Genomic DNA, 16,539 nt, shown 5'->3' with positions numbered 1-16,539 from the left:
AATATATATTTTTTTGTCATAGATTCATGCACTCTTCTAGTCACCTGACCGCTGCAGCCAATTACAGGCTGCAGGGGTGCTATGACTTCCAAATGAGGCAGTCACTGCTTCTTGAACTGGCGCAGATCTCTGGAGCGTCCAGCACTGTATCCATAAGGGCACTGCAAGGTGAGCATGCCTCCATTTTAACCAATCATTGCAACAAAAAAAACAAATTACTGCCAAACAACCCCTGTAATGGATGCATCCGTGTATTTTATGGTCTCTTGGCATACACCTTCTTATGCCTACGACAAACAATTACAGACTCTTTGACCAGTATTGTGAAAATAAAGCATATCAGGCTTTTTTTTTGTAGTCCCCAGCAGTATAGAAAAGTGCAGCAGGGGGTATATATACATGAGGGATGCCAAGAGGATACTTTTCAGGCATTAGTCATGCCCGTGGGGGTCTATGCACACATTGGGAATGTGCTATGGGAGCATCTCCAGCTCAGTGTGAATAAACCCTAAGGATAAGGATATTTGCTTGTTTTGCAGAACGTTTTGCTTATGTTATATTATTCAGAGCCAGAAATTGACCAATGTACTACTAGGAACATATCCCTGGCATTGCCCGGCTGCATTCTGAACTGCAGAAACAGCAGAACTCCGATCCGAGCTTACACGTCCACAAATTTAATTACAAATGTGTTCTTTGTCAAGCCCGGTATCTTGGGACATTGTGCAGTTTGGATTTGTACACCTTCATGAATACAGCACACGAGGTTTTCACTGGCAAAGCAGTCTGGTGAATGTATGTCTCTATTCCCACTCTGCCTAATTACTGCCAATATCCGGCATATCTCCTATGCAGAGTAGGCTGCGGTGTCACCGGATAGCTGCGTGGCAGCGTCCGCTTGACAGATGCTCACAATTCTTGGACGCGCTTTGCTATCTAAAGGAAAAAGAACACATTTCCTATCTAGCGAGCTAAATAAGAGCTTTCTGTGCTCTGGATTATGTGTCTCTTGGATGGCTTGCAAAATTGTCAGTTTAATGTTGACCAAAAATAAAAATAAAATGAATGGGGGAATTGAAGGTAAAGGTCTGATCGTCGGTGAGAAAGCAGTTTTCAAACTTTGGCCAAGTTTGTAGAGACATGTGAATGGCTGCGTGTATGTGCCATGTTGAATTTCGACAGTGTGTCTCTTTTTCAGCAAGGCCGTTCTGTATTTTGCACCGTGGACGTGAATAGAGGGCTTGTTCCTCGCTTAATTTGGCCAACGTCTATCGGAAGCAGACTCTAAAAGCTGTCTGATTTATTTTTTTATTTTTTCAAAAAGGGCAAAGTCGCCTTAAACATCATAAATCAATTATAAAACATGTAACTTGAAATAAAAATGCTTCCCACTCGCTGCAAGGCACATTTATTGAAGTCGAGATGAAATACACGCTCCTTCCATCCTGACATGAGATTCAAGCTGTGAAGAGCATAATTATTAACTTCAAATACACGGCATATGTTGTTTTGCTTGCTGGCTAGTTATTGTGTTAGACCTCACACCGCAATATTAAATTGCTCGGGCTGATGATGGATTTATCCAATATGGTTAATACAAATGTCAGTCTAAAAATATGAACAAAAAAAAATAACATTGGGCCTTTAAAGCTTTTAAAGAGTAGTGACAACCAAGTCAATATGCAGAGGCGCCATAAACTTGGTTCGAAGACGTGGTAGGCGGAAAGAAATGTATTCGATGTTGTGACACTCTCAGCGGGTAGCAGTGATACAGACAAAAAACAGTGTTCTTTTATTTTACATTTATATTCGGTGTGAGTCGGTTCACGTGCGTCATTCCACTGAACTTTGTGCGATTCATGCTGGGAACAAATGTGCACCTAATAGTGGTAAAGGACTTTTACAGTCTGATCTGCTTGCTCTCTTTTATTTTCAATGATTCTCTCGGGTTTTTAATATGGAGCCATTGAAGTTGAGTCCCTAGTTCCTATGGTTAATGAACAACGCATAATAATTTTTGGCTTTATGGCTAATATGAACCTCAAATTATGTAAGGTGTTTCCTAAATTATTTATGGATTAACAAGCAGAGGCTTAAAGAGGTTTTCTCACTAGCAAAATTAAATTTAATCAATAGATCTTAGAATAATAATAAGTTCCACAATTGGATGTATTTAAATAAAATGTTCCTGTGCTGAGATAATCTTATAATTGTGCCCCTGCTGTGTACTGTGTAATGGCTGTGTCTGACCGTGCAGGTACATGGTCTGATCATACCACAGCTCCTGGCCAGGGGAGGAAGCAAAAGAGTATACAGACAGGACAGCACGGGATCTCAGCTGATTCTTTCTTCAAGGTAAAACACTGCATAAAACCAGGCAGGGAAATGTTTTGCCTCACAGAAAGAGCTGTGATCCCATGCTGTCCTGTCTGTATACTCTCTTGCTTCCTCCCCTGGCCAGGAGCTGTGGTATGATCAGACCATGTTCCTGCACGGTCAGACACAGACATTACACAGTACACAGCAGGGGCACATTTATAACATTATCTCAGCACAGGAACATTTTTTTTAAACACATCCATTTGTGGAAGTTATTTTTCTACTTAAATACATGCATTTTTGGCTAAAAAACATTTTTGGAATTTGATTTATTTGCAGTGGATTTAAACCAGTCACGAGCTGAATCCACAGCCTTGAATAAGGACAGTGCAGTGTGTATTGCCCTTGTGTCCTGCTTCCAGTGAAGGGAACATGTATACAATTTTGAGCATGATATAGATGTTGTAGGGGAAGTCATCCACATCCATCAGAGGCAGGGTGCGAAACTCAAGGACTCTCAAGAGAGGTCAATCTGGCACAACCCATCGGACCACTTGGCATTAACTTAAATACAGTTTTTCACAGGTATGCCAGGCTGCAAAGGGTGATCTCAAGCAAGGCACCTTGGTGACCTACCTATTCTCAATATGACATAGAGACAAAGGTTGTTTCCGTTAAACAAGCCCCTGAAGGCTCATTTCTTGCTCAGAACACTGTAAGCTCAATACACCAATATACATGTAATATATCCTTATTTTTCATTTGTGACAAGACTTATTTCGCAATGTTCTGAAAAGGGCCTGGGATTTCTTCCAGCCAGTAAACATGTTTGTGTACAGTAAGATTGAATCCATCCATTAATATTCAGAACTAACAAGATGTTTTTCTTTATTTTAGATGATGTGGCCAAGTTTCATGGAGGACCTCCAAAAAATGCGTACATGGAGCAAAGTTTCCAAGGCTTGAATCCAGTATTGAATATACCCATTAACTCAAACCAGGTGGAACAAGCGAAAAAGAATGCGGCACTTGTAGGGTCAAAACTGGAAAGTTGGCTTGACAGTTTGGCCAGTAACATTTGGTCAGCTGTAGACATCTGCACAACAGGACCCTCCTCATGTCCAGTCATGCAGTCGTGTTCTCAGACAGCTTGGAGTTCACTTAGCCCTGACCCTAAATCAGAACTTGGACTTATCAAACATGATGGGCGTTTGAGGTAGCATCTGGTGCACCCCTCAATGGCAATGGATTTAAAAGGGAAATTAACCAATCTTACAAAAAGAACAGAATCCTTAGCAATTTAAAAGGCTTTCTGCTTTTCCAAGGAGCCCATCATAACAGGTGTTGAGAAGTCCTTCCATCTCTCCATTGTAGGTTTTACGATCAGACTCGCATTGATAGCACTTCCCTACAATTGGCAGAGCACCAACAAAAGACATTGATCAAGGGCTCAAATTCGCAAATATTTCCCTTGTTACTGAGTCATGAAAAGTCCCGTTCTCCCTTTGCACAAATACTTTCTATTTTTCTACTTCCATGTATTTTTGTGTTTGTCAGTGTTAATAAGAATTGTTCTTAAAAAAAAAAAAGGAATATGTCAGATGTAATGTCAAGAACGTGGCTTTTTCATTACATTGTGAGAAATTATTGCAAAAGGTGGCCTTTTAATGACTCATGTGTTGCCAAAGAAGTCCCAAACGGCATTGCAGACACTTCTGGCAGCCAAAGGGTTATAGGACGGAGATAGTTTTGATTTTAAGCAGTACGCATTGCACATGTGTACACTGTGCCATCTCTTCAGACATTCATGTTCAGTTTAATCTAAGCGATCTGGCTGGTTGGCATCGTTATCACATATTTCTGATACTTGTACCATAATATTCAATGACGTTAAAGTCTAATAACCTTAACTCATATGCTGGAGCAAATATGCGATGTGTTAACCTGTGCAGAAGCCCTATGGACATGGGGCTCGTTGCCACCCTAGGAGAATCTTCCTACTATTACAGTAGATTAATGAATGTCCTAGCTCTCAATTACAGGTAGATTTTTGGAGAAACATTAGGAGGGTGCTGTGGGCTAAGGTATTAGAGAGCAAGGGGTCCATATTGTGTTTTTACACAGGGCCCTTTGCTGTCTTTGTCCACCCCTGCCCTTTTGATAGAAAAAATGTATTTTGGCTAAGAGGTCCATATATGTTCCAGACCAATATTTATGAGACATTTACAAAAGACCTGATCAGTACGATAATTATTGATTTTGTTTGGTTTTGGGGAATTGGTAAGCAAAATTCCAATCAGTATTGAATCAACCTTCTAACATAAATATCTGTTATGTCTATGACAGGTCTTAGTTTATAGGTTACACTACAATTTCACATTTACTGTTGGAAGAGTTACAAAATTGCCTGACTTGTTACCCTCTTAGAGGCTGCTAAATAACACCACCACTTTTTCTGGCATATCATAGCAATTTCCGCATGGCATATGGGGTGTCACATTCATTACACAGTACAAGCCTTAAAGGGAATCTGTCAGCATGTTTTTGCTATTAAATCTGAGAGCAGCATAATATAGGGCAAGAGAGCCTGATTCCAACAATACATCACTTTCTGGGCTGCTTTGTGTAGTTTTGATAGAATCCATGTTTTATCTGCTGTAGGTGTTGCAGTGCTCAGAATGCTGAGCTTTGTATCACCCCGCCCACACTCCTAATTGGCAGCCTCCTGTTTACATTATAATCAAACTGCCAATCCATGGTGAGGGCGGAGTTAAACAGATTTGCTGGACTGCCTGGCACACAGGACACCTAGTCCTCTAGTGATAATCTCCTATTGGTAAAATACGTATTGTATTGAAATTACAACACACATCCTAGTAAGTGACACATCCTTGGAATCAGGTTCACTTGCCCTATATTATGCTGCTCTCAGCTTAAATAGCAAAAACCTGCTGACAGATTCCCTTTAAAGAGATTAACCCATGAAAAATATTTACCACCTGTACACAGGTAAAAGTATGATTACTGGGCCCCCACTCATCACTAGAACAGTGGTCGTTAGCTCACATTCTGGAGCAGTTGTTCTTCTGGCACCCTACCTATCCATTTAATATCTATAAAAGCAGGTGCGGACAACCGTATTTTTGGTCTGAGTGCGTTCTGACAAAACATCGTACCCGGACCAATGTTATGTTATGGGGCCATGCAGCATGCCCGAGTTTGATCCGAGTTGACATTCGGATTGCACTTGGCCATGGAAGTCAATGAGTCTATGGAAAAAATCAGTGCAGTCCGATTTCCGCTCACTGACAGAATGGAGAATATGGAGAAATTTATTTCTCCATCTTCTCCTCGTCCGAGAGAATCGGATCACACTCTGATCAGAGTCTGATTAGCATAATCTACCCAATGCTCTCGTATGAGAATATACTCTCATCTACACTCAGATCGATGAAGGTAGCTGAGTACATTAATCTTTAGACATAGTCTATAGACATCATTGACTTAACCATTAGTGTACATGCATGGCTATTACGCCATTCAAACTTCTCCAGAAAAGGGTAAATGATCATGGGGGCCCCAGTGATCACAAATGTATCAAATTTGTTTTTCATAGGGTAATCCCTCAAGTTTCGCAGACATTTCCATATGTTATCACTAACGCATATTGTTCTATCATTGAGTTCACCCTCTGAATGGTTAACGTAAGTGAAATCCTTTTGTGAATTGGTTTGTGTTTGACTGTGAAATTCTGAAGGCACACAGCAAACTGGGGTGAGCAAAATTTAGATTTTCCCAACATCTTGTGAAATATGGAGGAGGGGATAAAAACCCTTGTAGTGATTACATACTGTTAAACTTTGTAACTTCATTATTGCTTTTATTTTTTTCATATGGACCAAAGAGAGATAAGTCTTCCTTTTCCTTTATATGACATCTCCTCCTGTATGGATTTTCTGAGATAGGTTTGAGCTTCCAACACTTAATTGACCCTTTACTGCCAGAAGCATATTTTTAATTGTACCATGAGCTCTTTGGCAGCCATTCTACGTTTAATTATCATAGATATCTACAAATTAACTTATCTGTGTTAAAGAAAGAATAGTCTTGGAATGAATTTTACATTGGAATGTACGTAAACATCCATTTCCTACTGTATCAGAAGGACTTCCGGTACACCGCCACCAGATATAACACTCCTGCCATCATATTTGTGTTACATCTAGAAAAGTTAGTTTCCCTTTTAAATATAAGAGTTCCTGACTTCAAGGTAATGAAACTGATCAATCAGAAATTCATCAACCAGACCCTTCTGGTCTGTACCCTACCGGTCAGAATCATATGAATCGTGTTGATGGACCGGGAAGCTCTCTAGGTGTTAGCTGTGCTGATGCCATGTTCTTACAGGTTGGAAGGTTGTAACGTATAGTTCAGCCCCATCCGTCTAGATAGCAACGTATAGTTAGGTAAATGAAGTATTTTAGATATTTATTATTTATATTTTTAGTCAATGACTAATTAGTAAGTGCTGCTTTTGCAGCTTGAAGTTTATCATACTAACTACCGCTGCCTTTCTTCAGTAAAGGCCCAGCGCTTTGCATTTTATTGTTTTTCAAGCAAGTATAGACTTGGTCATGTTGAGATTTTTATTCCCCATGTTTTTGTGTTTTTGCTGCACTCTTTCAGTCCATTGTTTTAATTGCTAACATATTTGTTAATGCTTTGATATGCTTTGACTGATTGGGATACTGTGCTTTTTTCACTTATCGGCTCCCTAAAATATACACATACCGACCTAAAATAATGAAATCTTACATTACCAAGGAATAACCCTATACATGTTTTTAATCAGATGATGGCATTAATCTCCTATCAAATCAATGAATGAGACACCATTTTAAAAACATATGGGGCCCCATCTATCAAAAAAATCTAACAAAAAAACTGGCCGTTATGTTCATATCAACCAATCACAATGCAGCTTTTATCTTCCAGAAGCAATTCAAAGCACCACTCCAGCATTTGTTTGTTTTTCAGTGCTGGAGTGGCGCTTTAAATGTAAGCCCCCCTGTTCCCGTTCTTATACTCACCCTCCGGCGTCTTCACCTTTTACCGACGCCGCTCCTGTAACTTTTGACTGTCCGGAAGTCAGAAATTACATCACAAGCTCAATGCAAGAATGAGAGTCTCATAGATGTATTAAAAAGTGACCTCCGGAGTGCTCTATGAAACACTGGAGCTGCCGGCAGGACACTTTTCTCCGGAGACCGACAGGAGCAATGCTGGAAAAGAATGAAGACGGCGGCAGGTGAGTATGAGACAGGGGGCCGGGGAATTACATTTAAAGCACCACTTCAGCAGTAAAATAAAAAAAAAACGGAGTGGTGCTTTAAGAAATACATGTTGAGCCGATTTCTGCCATGGAAAACAACATTGTTTTTTTTTCTATTCGTTTTGATAAATGGGGCCAACTATTTTGCATTTTCCAAAATATAACTTATCTTGGGGTTTATAATGTTTAGATGTCTGGAGATCTGCCTGATTTTTTTCCAAAATAGTGTCCTGTCAAGGAAAAGTTTCTAAGTGCGGTAATTGTAATGATTGATATATTAATAATGTCACTATTCCAAATGATTATTTTCGATGGTGCACAGTGGACACTTAAATGGGTTCTGCAACGTCTCTTATTTGCACAAAAAGTCAGCAATAGCATGCATAAATCATATGCTTATTAATAGGACACTTGCAGAATACAGGATTGCCGGAAAACCACAATGTCACTTAACGCCCCAGGCAAAAATGAGAGGCTGTAGGCACTCTTTCTAAAATTATTTTTTTTTTAAAACGAGTCCCAAGTAAAGTCACCTGTTGTCTGTATTTAAACTGGTACGTTAATGTCTTACTAAGTCACTCTTCACGGTAATTCTCACTATATCCACTAGGCTCTTTAGTTATTGCGATGTAAAGTGAGCCCTAGGATAGGCCATCACGATTCGGTCAATAGATGTCTAACCCCACCAATGATAAGCAGAACTATGGCACAACTGATTTAACATATGGCCAGATCCTAATCATCATCTGCCCGCATGTTCCACCAACTGAAAGTGACAACTGAATTATCGAAAAGTGGAAAATGAATTATCTCATGAAATGAAAATGTATAAAGGCATGTAAAATGGTCTCTAGCAAAGTGCCTATATGCTATAGATGCAAGTTATAGGTGGTTACTATTTTTCCCAAAAGTTGATGCGAACAACATATATATAGGATGATACATAAAACTTCAGTTTAGTCAGTCTGTTATAATATTGTGCTGTGATACAGACTGGATTTTGGTCTAACGTGAAAGCTGTATTTTTCCTCCAGCGGATGCTACTGCCAGAGCTACCTCTCAGTGTTCACATCTAACCGGACAACGCAACGTTCTGCTTTAACATACAGTTATTTGAATGTATAAACTATGCAAACCATCTCTATGTTTTATGTCACCTTCATTTTAGAAAAGCTTGGAAGAGTTAAATGTTACTTGCCGTGTAACAGCAAGAAACTGTACAGGCTTCTCTGATAACAGAGCGAATCTATTTGGCGCTGTTCACAGTGCCCTATTTGTATATTATAACACTGTCAATTGGTTTTTGCTTATGTTGTAATGCTTATTGTTTCTTTTTTTTTCACCTTGATTGTCCAGTGGTTATTATAATGTTCTGCCACTTGTACGAGGCAAGTTGTATTAAAACAGTCAGTCTGGGTTCATATTGCTGTTGTGAAACGCTCCTTAAAGTAATATATTTGCAACAAAAAACATAGTGTTATTTTTTGTACATTTTCTTTGTTGAAAGTATATTTTGACGTATTGGTTCTTGCTATCCAGGAGAATGGTATTTTCCATCAGATGATCAACAAGAACTAAAAGTGCAACCGATAGCTTAGAGTATAGACTAATGCCAAGACACTAGAGATGAGCGGATTGATTAGAAAAGGATCGAGTTATAGTCAAATTGCCTGATATTTGCGGTTTTATGCACAGTCGAACACTTTAGGATTTGATTTGCAGATTGCAAAAACTTGCACGGCACCATTTCCTAAACTGCTGAAGCATCGGAGAGCAGGTGAATGCCTTTTTACGTGGCCTCGCGGGCTTCTCCATAATGCCCTGCAGCTGTGACACCGAGCGGATTATCATAACTTGCATAGTACAGTGGTGGTCAGTTCCTGAGCCATCACAGATCAGCGCTAACTAGTGGAGAACAGTTTGTACAGCAACAGTCGATTTCCTTCCCCAGAGTCACTGGATAAGTCGCTTTCCCTTCTGTAGTGTGTAAGCTCTTAATGGTCAGTGGGGTCCTCTCTCTTCTGTAGTGTGTAAGCTCTTATGGTCAGTGGGGTCCTCTCTCTCTTTCTCCTATAGAGTGTAAGCTCTTATGGTCAGTGGTGTCCTCTCTTTTCTGTAGAGTGGAATCTCTTATGGTCAGTGGGGTCCTCTCTCTCCTGTAGAGTGTAAGCTCTTATGGTCAGTGGGGTCTTCTCTTTCTTTCCTGTAGATTATATGCTCTTATAGTCAGTGGGGTCCTCTCTCTCCTATAGTGTGTAAGCTGGCTCCATTCTCTTCTGTAAAGTGTAAGCTCTTATAGTCAGTGGGGTCCGTTCTCTCTCCGGTAGAGTGTAAGCTCTTATGGTCTGCAGGGTCCTTTCTCCTGTAGAGTGTAAGCTCTTATGGTCAGCAGGGTCCTCTCTCTCTCTTCTGTAGAGTATAAGCTCTTATGGTCAGCGGTGTCTTCTCTCTCTCCTGAAGAGTGTAAGCTCTTATGGTCAGTGGGGTCTTCTCTTTCTTTCCTATAGATTATATGGTCTTATAGTCAGTGGGGTCATCTCTCTCTCCTATAGAGTGTAAGCTGGCTCCTCTCTCTTCTGTAAAGTGTAAGCTCTTATAGTCAGTGGGGTCCGTTCTCTCTCCTGTAGAGTGTAACTCTTATGGTCAATGGGGTCCTCTCTCCTGTAGAGTGTAAGCTCTTATGGTCAGCGGGGTCCTCGCTCTCCTGTAGAGTGTAAGCTCGTATGGTCAGTGGGGTCCTCTCTCTCTCCTGTAGAGTGTAAGCTCTTATGGTCAGCGGGGTCCTCGCTCTCCTGTAGAGTATAAGCTCGTATGGTCAGTGGGGTCCTCTCTCTCTCCTGTAGAGTGTAAGCTCTTATGGTCTGCTGGATCCTCTCTCTTTCCTATAGAGTGTAAGCTCTTTTGGTCAGCAGGGTCCTCTCTCTCCTATAGAGTGTAAGCTCTTATGGTCTGCTGGATCCTCTCTCTTTCCTATAGAGTGTAAGCTTCTATGGTCAACTGGGCTCTCTTCTCTCCTCCACGTATATTGTCCGAGCAATTACAAGCTTTCCACTATTGAGAAATGTATTCGTTATGAATTGCATTTTGAGTGAACATTCGGCAAAGCCAACAAATTCAAATTTCAAAAAGTTCCACTCATCTCTACAAGACACAGTTCTGTGTATTAGAAAAACAGTGTTCGAAGAACTTGTACAGTGGCACAGAGAAACCCTATGCTCTGTACCACAAAACTGTACACGGTCCATATTCTTCTGTATAGTGGCATCGTAAAGTCTCCTAGAATTAATGCTTCAATATCACCATAAAATGGCATCTGATGGAACATATCACATTACTTCCTTATGTATAAATTCTTTGTGCTTTCAGAGACAGAAGGACATAACTTGAGGGTCTCTTTAGTTTAAAATGACAATGCACTTGAGCCTTGAACATGAATGTGGAGGATGTTTAGTTTCCTTGAGCATATTTTACTCATTGACAAAAACTTTGTCTTAGCATCTCCCCCTGAATGGAGATATCAAAAGTCCACTGCTTTCTATGGGCAAACAAGACATACTAAGAAGCATAATATGTGTATACATGTGTAGAGTCACCTTTGATTAACCTACTCTAATAAATTAGTAAAATGGAAAAAAAATGTCTTTAAAACTCCAGAATCACTAATACAGTCAAAAAACTGTAAAACTGTGTTAATAATTGTAAGTAAAGGTTACAGATGATTATTAAAAATGTTCTACCCACAAAATTAACATGGGGAAGAGCTTGTTGGTACATCCTTCAATAAACCATAACATTTTTCATGCAGACACATTGAGCTGTGTGATACAATTCTAACTGCCTTCTAGAGTCACCACTGGAGGGAGCTCATGACCTTACTGCATACTGTTATATATTGAACTCAGTAATAAATAGTATGCAGTGAGCACAAAATAGTGTCAACTGCAGACAGTCAATTATATCCTTAAGTCAGTGGTCTCCAACTTGTGGCCCACCGATATTGCACTTCTGCAACTTCTATCATGCCCTGACAATCTGTTGCAGTATGCTAAGAGCAATTTTTAACCTAGGTAAAGCAACATTTAGAGTTCTGTATCAGAAAAAACTCTATGTGGATCACGATCAAGGGATTAATCAGCAATGGACTTGGATTCACTCTCAAAGCCACCTATCGGAAGTAGCAATCTTTCAAGTCATTGACAAACCTTTAATGAACCTTGAAATTTGACTTAGGATAAAAACCAAATCAGAATCTCAATTTGTAGACACGGTGTTTCAGGGTATTGCCCCTCGTCAGTACAAAGAATGAGATCTGATTTGGCTGGATGAGAGGCTCCTCTTCCTCTCTGAAGAGACAATTAGCATATTTAATTTTCCAGAGGATCATGCAAGGCATTTAAGTCTCCTGATACTGGCATGCCAGACCTGGCATGTCACTCTCCACAAGGAGAAACCTTACCCCTTAGATCCCAGTCTTAGCCTCTCACCTAGCCAAATCAGATCTCATACTTTGTACTGACGAGGGGCAATACCCCGAAACACCGTGTCTACATATTGAAATTCTGATTTGGCTTTTATCCTAAGTCATATTTCAAGGCTTGTTAAAGAGTTGATAATTGTAGGACTTGTAGGATTGATACTTTCAATTGGTGGCACTAGAATTCAAGTGCTCTTCCTCTCTGAAAAGACAATTTGCATATTTAATTTCCCAGAGGAGCATGCAAGGCATTTAAGTCTCCTCATACTGACATGCCAGACCTGGCATGTCACTCTCTACAAGGTGAAACCTTACCCTTTAAATCCCACTCTCAGAGCCAAAAATTCAAGATAGATGCATAGAAGTAATTTTTGAAGCATTTTGTGACTCATGGAAAACACAAGGTTACAATATGATGTGGAGCGAGCCAAATGGACTTTGTTCATTCTGTTTGTTAACATGACCAAATTGACTCTTAAATTGGCCATGCAATTAGAGATTTAGAAACCTTCTCTGAACATCTTGTGGTTCATTGTTGGTCTCTGAATGTTGAGATTTTGGACGACAAAAGAATACGGCAAAATGGCAAACCAAAAATTCATCTCTGCCATGATCTGTGGTCTAGTCTGATGATGAGATGCAGATCTGTTGTTTGGCATAATCTTCCCTTTTATAGCACCCAACAAAATCTTTGAAAAGTCCATGATGGCAAATCAATTATTATTTCTTTCATGTGAAGGCGCCTAGAGCTAGCAGAAAATCATTTAAGCCTGTCTTTTTAGACAGACTTAATGCAAAATATCTAGGTTTACATAGATTTAGAACCGATCAGTTATACATTTTAACAGACACTATTACATTATTTTGTTTTTCTTCCTTATATGATACACATCAGGATTATGTGGTCATTTAAGCCTTAAGTGTTTGAGGAGTGGCCTTAAATTAGATTGGTTATAAATACTATTCTGATTTGTTGTGCCTGAAAATTTTAAAAATTTGCAATTATCCTAAAAATATTCTCATTTCTTAAAAATAATACTAAATGTCTTTGTATTTTTAGTTACAGAATTATGAATAAAAGCTTAATATATATGGAGGATTTTGTGGAGTAAAACAATGTTTATTTGGCCATACCAACTCCTCCTCTCAATGATTTAGCAGTTGGCAAGATAAATTGAGGTCCTTATTCCAGCAATCAATGGGAAATCCAGCAGTCTAACCTCCTCCCCCCACAGTCCAACAGATATTACTTATGGGACTTTTGGAACTAGAATCCGATTTGGTTCACTAGATACTAAGGATTTGGTGGACCTCAATTCTTCATGAACATTCTCAGGATTTACCTGTATTCCTGGCTTAATTTTGATAGCACCTTCTCAAATGCCTCAAAGCTTAAGCTGCCCCACCACTAAATGTTGACGTGAACTTTGCTCTGGCTGTGAATTGATCATACGAATTATTCCCAAATGTTTTGGGTGTGTTGGTGGTTTGAGCTTGGACTAGATATCAATTTCTGTAGGGCACCCAACTTTTGAGTGATTAAAGTAATGCAGTTTTTTCTCTAGCTAGAAGTCAGTCGATGCCATTGGTTTTCCATTGGAAAACTGTATTAAGTCTATTTTCTTATATGGGTGAGGTGAGATATAGGATTGTTCTATGGATCACCTACTTTTCATAACTGGTCAGTCATGGCTCATGGGTGCTGCTGATCCATCATTGACAGTAGAGTTGCCTTGCTCTAGTAGCATACTGTTGATGAACATACAAGACTTTAATATTCATAGTCTAAATAAAACTATAACATAAAAAGCAAAACATTCATAATGTGATCAGTTGTGACATGTTTGGTCTTCAGTGGCAAATATGATCTATCACTTGACTGTAAAAAATGTGGTAATGTTGTCTCGTTACCCTTAGTAACCAGACTGTCACTTCAAAGATGGATTGGCACCATGCTGACAGCAGAAGTGGGAAAACGTAGCATGGCAGTGGTCATATTCTCCATCTTATGTTGAGGAATTAATAAGATTCTTCTAAATATAAATTTAGGTGGAACTTCTCTTAATAAAAAAGCTCTGTTCACAGTAATGTCATGACTTATGTTTGTAACAGAGCCATGAACCCTTTTGAGGATCTGCTTGTTTGTTTTTTCATTGGATCCAAAACAAGACCCCATTGACCAGACAGGAACAAGTTGGGGTGGCAGGTTTTTTTGGCAGGAAACATAAAGTTTCTACACTATTTTTGGTTACAAAAATACCTTAAAACTTTACAGAAAGTTCAAAAGAAACTAGAAACCACCTCAATTATGGCTTCGTCGCACACGGCAGATTTTCCATCCGGATTTATGGATGGGAAATCCTTTGAGGATGAAAACAAGAGCATAATGGATGAAATTTAAACAGATCTCATCTACAAACGATCTTTTTATGCACAAAATGACCTGCAGTGAAGATATTTTGATCAGCATACAAATTATTTTTGCAGAATGGTCTCAGGTTTAGGTATGCTGAGGATTTCGCCATTGAGTTCAATGGAGAAGTGAAAATCCGTAGGTCTACAGCAAAATCCACAAGTTTAAAATAAAAAGTCACCTCCTCTGACACTTCCCTGTGGCTCCATTGCAGATCTCAGTATCACATGAATGCCTGCAATTATTTTTTGTGGTATGTGACTGTGGTATCCAGTTACCGGCTGCAGTGGTTATATGGATCAAGAACTCTTCATCGTAAGAGTCTGGTTTGTGCCGAAACCAGTAGAGGACCAGACAAAAGAGCTCTGAAAGAACCAGAGAATGTGAAAATAGGTTTTACACAATTTTACAAAATTTGCTGTTTTTTTACTGGGAAACTGGAACCAAAATCAGTAGGAATTAGTGATGGTTTGCTGCCGTGGCTTATGAGTTTTTTGCCGAAATTCTCCATACCTGATGTGTTGTGTGTGGACTTATCCTTATGACTCTGTTTTCACATCACATCCACTTATATTGTTACATGCGCCCAATCATTATAATTTACGATATGTATAGAATTGGCATATGCGAGTTACCTTGCAAAACGAAATCTCACCAAGATGTCAAGTAAAAGTTTACAGAGGTCTACAAGACAATGTGTTAATCAAGGGTTCATTGTGAGAGTTCATTTTACAGATGTTGCTTTTATTGTATGACCACCCATTTTACTTTTCTTTTTGAGTCTGGCAACATCGTACCTTAACTATTTTGTTACAAGTCATCTTGTGCATTTATCTGTACAGTTAGATTTTGTAATTCTATCGGGTAAAATAATGTAAATATGAGTGTGGTCAAAAAGAAGATGAAGTAAATGGAACACACCGAAAGATGTAGATATTTTGCTAATTTATTTAAAGGAGTATTTTATGAATTGAAAAATAAACAAAAAAAATGTCTTAAATTTGACCGGTCTTAAAAAAAAATGTCAAAAAGTCTGAATTTTCCTCGTAGTAGAATGTGATTTTTAACACTTATTGCACTACCCTAATGTTTTTATTTTAGCCTAACAAATTGTGCCTTAGCTGTATTTTTTTTTGTCTAGGGAAGTCTTTTCTTTTTGTCTAATAAAATATGATATTTTTCAAAAAAAAGAAAATAGTGGATGTATGGTAAAATTGTATTATACCAAAAAAAAAAATACACAAAAATATCACCCAGCTGCGGTTGTATATAAGTGCTTTCTGTCATATTGTGTTTTCAAATGCAACATTTCTCAAATAAAATAAGAAAAAAAAACCTTGATATTGTTTTCTCTTTTAAATACAGAATTAGCCTTTGGTGATCTGTCCTTGTCACATTGTACGTAGGCTGAATATCTGGTTTCCTGTTTTTATGTTGCCTTTCAGAACGGCAAAAACAATAAAGTAAATTGATGTCGAATACGATCGACATTGACATTTTACAAAATAATGCAATATTGTTTTTTTATTCTTTTCAGTGTATGAAAATGAAGAGAAAAATATCCTTTGGTTCAAAATCCATTGTTGATATCATTCTTAAAGAGAACCCTTCCCTATCCTTTGACAAACATAAAAACAAGAATATCAACATAACTCACAAGTTACAATATTGCAACAATGTTTCCAAGCACATTCCTGATCATTGGTCCTCATAAACATGTAATCAAATGATATGGTTGTTCCATTGCCGCTTTTACAGCGCTGATGACTGGGTCACTCACAGTGCCAACTCTCAGCGGTCTGTCCCTCAGCCATCAGGAAGTTATCCCTTATCCCGCGGTTAGGAGATAACTTTCATTGTGGGACTAACTCCTTTATAACCCTTTGTTTGGTACTTTGGGAAGTCTTAAGAGGATGCAAATACCCTAACATTTTACTCAGATCGAGGTGCAGAGGGCACATTACTTTTTCAATAATGCACCACAGAATAACAGGTGTATTA

At 38.9% G+C, this 16,539-nt stretch overlaps 1 protein-coding gene across 1 annotated transcript in view; it reads left to right on the top strand.

Annotated features, from left to right (window-relative positions):
• The window catches only part of XYLT1 (xylosyltransferase 1), a 398,924-nt gene extending 382,877 nt beyond the window's left edge, over nt 1-16,047 (top strand). The window contains exon 11 of the mRNA XM_073647654.1: nt 3,217-16,047. Coding sequence (XP_073503755.1) covers nt 3,217-3,539 — 323 coding nt within the window. The 3' untranslated portion in view covers nt 3,540-16,047. The remainder of the gene's footprint in view (nt 1-3,216) is intronic.
• Nucleotides 16,048-16,539: the final 492 nt, after the last annotated feature.

The sequence above is a fragment of the Phyllobates terribilis genome, unplaced genomic scaffold, assembly GCF_046119375.1.
Source record: "Phyllobates terribilis strain yellow unplaced genomic scaffold, ASM4611937v1 Scaffold_9__5_contigs__length_417890890, whole genome shotgun sequence".
Classification (NCBI taxonomy): domain Eukaryota; kingdom Metazoa; phylum Chordata; class Amphibia; order Anura; family Dendrobatidae; genus Phyllobates; species Phyllobates terribilis.
The sequence above is the reverse complement of the archived record's forward strand: the minus strand, read 5'-3'. Positions and strand labels throughout refer to the sequence as shown.